Consider the following 5,549-nt stretch of genomic DNA (forward strand, 5'->3'; position numbering starts at 1 on the left):
CCTGGAAAAGCACAGGCTCAGGGGTGATCTGGTGGCCACTTGTAAGTTTATCGGGGTGCTTATCAGCATCTGGGGGAACGACTGTTCACCACAGCCCCCCAAGGGATGACAAGATCAAACGGTCATGAACTCCACTGTGACCGGTTCAGGCTGGACATAAGAAAGAACTTCTTCACTGTCCAACCCCCCAAGGTTTGGAACAGACTGCCACCTGAGGCGGTTCAAGCACCCACTTTGAACACCTTCAAGACACATCTGGATGCTTATCTTGCTGGGATCCTATGATCCCTGCTGACTTCCTGCCCCTGGGGCAGGGGGCTGGACCTGATGATCCTCCGGGGTCCCTTCCAGCCCAAATGTCTATGAAATCTATATTATATAAAAATAGATTAATAGTTGTAGATTGTAATCCTCAATAATTTGAATCTCTGTAGTCTATGCCCCAGTGAAAATACTACTTCAATTGGTACAGTGCTCTAATGGCTGTTACAGCTCTGAGGATTCCCTGCACTGCAATGATTTTTACCTACAAGTATAAGACTAGACTTTTGGAAAGCAAAGGTGTATAAACGATATATTTTTGGAAAAACACAAAGACCGAATGACACAAGTAACAGACTCATTAAAAATTTATTACCATTCAAGGCAGGATAATAAACAGAGTAGGAGATATTTTTACTCCCCAGTTTGCCTGTAAAAGTATCTTAGTACATGGAACAAAGAAAGCTATCAATAATATTAGCATGTGGAATACAGAATAACCCCAGATTCATATATGAGGTGTTCTTCAATCATTTTGGTCCTTTCTGCTCGAAGTATTTATGACAGCAGGAAGTCATGGCTGCCACAAAGATGACAAATTCATTGAAGTCTACTTCAGAATTTCCATCTGCATCCAGGTTCTTCATGAGTTTGTCAAGAGCATCCTTGTCTTTTGCCGACTACAAAAGAAAAGGAGCAGACTGTAACAAGACCAGTAGTTTGCTTTGAGATCATAAGGCAACACCATAATTATAAGTTGATTGAACAAGAGAACTGTTCTGGATCCAGATATCTTAGTACTCATGTGGGGTTTGGGTGAAGAGGCACTGCCTGCTTCGCCATGAACTAGCGATTAACCTCAGCTCACCTTCACTACCTTTCCAAGGCAGGTTGGGAAAAGACTGAAAAAGCCACTCAAAAGATAGAGGTATGTGCATGATGGCTACAAGGCTGGGTTTGAACATCAAGCTTTTCCATTACTCCGTTTGCTTCAATTACCTTGTTTTGATTTCTAATAATATTATCCTCTGAAGGAAAAAAAATCCTTGCTGAGTTCCTCAGGGCTTTGTTTTCATTTTGCTTACAGTAAGGGTGTGCGAAACGGGCTGTATTTGATTCAGATTAGGCCCGAGCTGGGAACAGTGATTCCATTCATTGATTCAGATCACTGTCCCCGATTTGATTCGGCCAAATCTGAATCTGAAGATTCAATGCTGATTCAGAGAATCAGCAATTGGGCCATAGACACAACTTTAAATATTTTTTTCCTACATACCTCGAGGTATCAGGCACAGATCATGAACGCTGTGATGGTGGGGCAGATGGAGTGGACTGGAAATGCTTCTGGTCCACTTCTGGGTCTGCTGCCGAGCATGCTGTGACCCTCCCCCACCCAGTGCTCCGGTGGGACATTCAATCTGCCCCAGCATCTCGGTGTTCATGAGCCACCTGGTACCTTGAGGTATGTAGAAAAAAGATTTAAAGCTGCGTATATGTCTGAATCATTGAATCTTTCTGAATCTCTCTGAGTCGATTCGGAGGGTTCCAGTTCGATTCAGACAGATTAAAGGGTCTTCTGATTTGATTCAAATTTGGAGATTCAGCCACCACATTGGGCCGAATCTCTGCCGAATTGAATCGGTGACCGAACCTTCATGCAGCCCTAGCTTACAGCATGTTCTGCTGAACTTTGTTACTTGACCAATGTATATGCTAGTGCAAGACTAACTTCATCAGGAGAGTGGTGTAACTTTTTGAAGAAAGAATAATATTAGAAAACCACATTTTCCAGCACATTGAAGTCTGTGGCCAGAAAAATTTACACTGATAAAATGTTCAGCTGCAAATTAAAAAAAAAAAAAAAAAGCTTATAGAGGCCTTTCTTGATTCTAGGCTTTGACTAACTCTAATGCTCTTGTTGCAGTTTTCAAAATAAACAGAGGATGGCAGTAGAGTATAAAATATAATTAACTGAAATTTTTTTTTGTAGCCTAACAAACTGCTCCTGCAAACTGATTTTATAGTTTTATGAAGTTATGTAAGTATCTTGGAGTTTTACTGTGAACTGAAAACATGTACCAACTTAATGGAAATCAGAGGCATCATGCTTTAATTAGTTAAATTGGAATTATTTTATTTTATACAATCTTCCATTTTAAAAAACTAGAAGGATTAAAGTATAAACCAAGATGTGCCAATATCATCAAACATATAGGTATATGGCTAGACTCCATTTAACAATGTCTGATGAATATTGTTCCCTTTAAATGTTTGCAAATTATCTGCAAAGAAATTTTTCCATTTTTATGAATTTGGAAATCTGAAATTAGTCCATGAATTGCTAATGAAGCAGTTTCTGGATTACTTATGGACTGTTGATGTTGGTGTTAATTTCAGTGTGCTCTCTTAATAATGTACTTAGGTTACTTATATCCTATGCTGCTTTTTTCTGCTCTCCAAATGATTCACAAAGACCTTTCAAGATGGCTGTCAGCTATCACAGGTGTGAATATCGGTGAAAAAGTACATTTGCATGAATATTTAGAGCACCCTATTTCTGAGAACATTCTTGTAAACAAAAATGTACTCATGAATGTTAAGAAACCCCAAATAATGGGATTTTAATGATAACTTATTTTCTAGTGGTAATATGTGTTTGTCAGATGAATATTTGCAAATGCTTTCCCCGCCCCTGTATTTTACCCAGTTCTGCATATGAACATGTGGAGTTAATGTCATTGGCTTATAGGAAAGGACTTTTCTTCTTGCTTTGGAAGTTACTTTAACTTCAGTCCTGAATGTAATGATTAGTCGCTTCTTAGGGCCTTGTTAGACGGTAATTTTGGGCAGCTCCTGGAGTTCTTAACTCCTAGTATCAACACCTGAAAGTGGCTTATAGTATTTGTTATGCGGTTCAAAATTATGCCACTTCAGGGCAAGAGTATCTCTGGTTCTGGCAACCCAGCTCCTGTTCCATTAAACTGTGGCCACTGCTCACAGATGCATCGATCAAGTTGAAGTTCTCCAGTATCCCAGGATGCAGTGGTTCCCCCCCCTTCTGTCTGTGAGCTCTTAGACCCCCAGCTATTCTATTTCCCCCAGCCTTCAGCCCCCTGGTCCAGGAACATCGACCAAGGACTCCTTTCTCCACTAGCACTGAGCCCATCTGGGTGGGCACTCTGCCCTGCCACCCCCGCCAAGCCCTGGGGAACAGAGGAGAGCATAGCCAGCCCCAGAGAGCCCCAAACTGGGCCAGCCTCCCACAACCCTTGAGCTCCAGCAGTGCTGTGCTCCATGCACCCAATCCGCATGCAGTGCAGTGAGAGCTGGCAGTGACTGCTGTGGAGTGGGGGGCAGCCTGCTGTCATGGGGCGGCTGCAGAGCTCTGCTACTGCCTGTTTAGAATATGTCAAATGCACAGGTCTCGGTGCTCTACTTAGATGATTAATTATGGACAGGTTTTGTACATTCAGTGTCACAAGGATGGACAACAGAAACCACTTACTAACATCTGATCCTAGACATCTACTTGGGTGGATCCAGGATCACAGTGAGGAGTATGTGGCCACATGTCCTTTGGCTGTCTGGCACGTGCTGTGAGTTCTTTGAGCACACCAGCAGATTGGCATGGGCTCTGGCTGAATCCCCTGCTCTTGCATGGTTCTGGAGTCCAGTGGATTGATGCTGCCATGACTGCACTCCCTTCCAATTGGTTTCCAGCCCCTTCTAGCCCCATTTGAATTCAGCAACAGGGGAAAAGAAGGGAGCAACAAAAGTGACACTCGCCCCTGGGCTCTGGAGCTGCCTGACAGCAGGAGTTCCAGCCAGAGCTGACAAATCAGTGGATGAACTCAGAGCTTATGCTAGATGTAGAGCTCCAGCAAGAGCTACACTGATGTGCCAGTGAATTCAGAGAGCTCACTGTATATGCACCACACAGCCAAAAGAGTCCCCTTGGGAGGAGGAGGGGCGGGCGACGCCCGCCGCAGCTGGGGCAATCCACAGGAAGGGCCCGGCTCGCGTCCAGAGTCGCCGCCGCCCCCCTGGGAGGGGGGGTAGGCGCCTCGTTCAGCCGCGGCTCGCGCCCAGCCCCGCTTCGCGCCCCAGCCCGACCGACCCAGCCCTTAGAGCCAATCCTTGTCTACTCCAGACATTTGCAATTATACAGAAATACAGACTCTTTAATGCAGCAGCAAGGTCCGTAAGAGCAGAATTTGTGGATTTGTACAGAGGCAGAGATCACTATAAAGTATAGCCATTGAAAAGCACCTCCTGAGAATACAATACTCATATTGTATGAAACATTCTTTAGTTATTTAGTTTCTTTTAATTATTACTGTATTAAAATCATTTGCTAAACAGAGTTTTCTAAGTTCATCTACTGCTGCTGTTCTTTATATAATCTCTTTGTGTACATGCTCAGATACTACAGTTACAAGTGTGGTATAAATTCCTTTATGGAAAGATTCCCCATTTGTTTTCTTCATCCTTGATTGCTAACAGCAGAATCCCTTCACAGCAGTTGATAGTAGCCTCATACTTAGATTACAAGTTCTGCTGAGGAGTAAACAGCAGAAGCAGAAGACTTCTGAAGTATTCTGTATCAGTGCCACTGCTCTGATCACTAGAAAAAGAGATGCTAGTACTGATAAATGGGAGTGATATAGTAGTTCAGTGCTGTGATGGGTCTTCCTTTCAAAAGCCACCTTGTCCACATGATGATCTAAAAGGTACCCACTTGTTTTCCTACAACACCAATGATTTCAGGACCTAGCCCAGAACATAAAGCACTGGGAATGTTTCTCTTTACACAGGAAAAGCTTTCAGCTTGTCACACAGAAATTATATTAAAATATCATCTTACCGCCAAGAAGTTAGGGAGCTCTTTTTCCAGGAGAGTCTTCAGTTCTGCTTTAGTAAGGGTTAGCTTATTGCCTTCAGTTGATGCATACCTGTCAAAGACAGCAATGATCATTCCCATTGCAGTTTCTAGTTTGGACATCTTTGCTCACCTTTATTTCCTGCTAGGTGTGGATAATCTCTGATTCTCTTTTAGAAAATAGAAAATGACCAGGTTCTGTGTTCCTTTATAACACTCTCATATCTCCTTGTTGCATATGGTAGTGAGATCCAGTTATCAGTTAGCAAATATCCATATCTAAAGTACCTTTTTTTTACCATCTGCATGTAGGCTGAAATCAAATTCCTTTGTAATGACATTCTATTTAAAGTCTAAGTTTTATCTTATAGTAGAGGTAGCACAGTGATTTGTGCATTACCCAAAACCA

The 5,549-nt window shown here is 42.7% G+C and overlaps 1 protein-coding gene across 1 annotated transcript; it reads right to left on the bottom strand.

The window, feature by feature from the left end:
* Positions 1 to 695: 695 nt before the first annotated feature.
* S100P (S100 calcium binding protein P) lies at positions 696 to 5,315 on the bottom strand. The gene is made up of 2 exons (XM_019525892.1): positions 5,126 to 5,315; positions 696 to 941 (listed from the first exon to the last, which is right to left on the bottom strand). Exons 1-2 carry the CDS (start codon positions 5,261 to 5,263, stop codon positions 792 to 794), a joined length of 288 nt encoding a protein of 95 aa, XP_019381437.1. The 5' UTR covers positions 5,264 to 5,315; the 3' UTR covers positions 696 to 791.
* Between the last annotated feature and the right edge of the window lie 234 nt (positions 5,316 to 5,549).

This window comes from Gavialis gangeticus, unplaced genomic scaffold (assembly GCF_001723915.1).
Source record: "Gavialis gangeticus isolate Ggan-Ray unplaced genomic scaffold, GavGan_comp1, whole genome shotgun sequence".
In the NCBI taxonomy this organism is placed as follows: Eukaryota; Metazoa; Chordata; order Crocodylia; family Gavialidae; genus Gavialis; species Gavialis gangeticus.

Coding starts and splice junctions, on each gene's coding strand:
- S100P (XM_019525892.1), bottom strand. CDS start 5,263: ATGTCCAAACTAGAAACTGCAATGGGAATGATCATTGCTGTCTTTGAC. Junction 942..5,125: donor AGCTCCCTAACTTCTTGGCG/GTAAGATGATAT, acceptor TTTCTTTTGTAG/TCGGCAAAAGACAAGGATGC.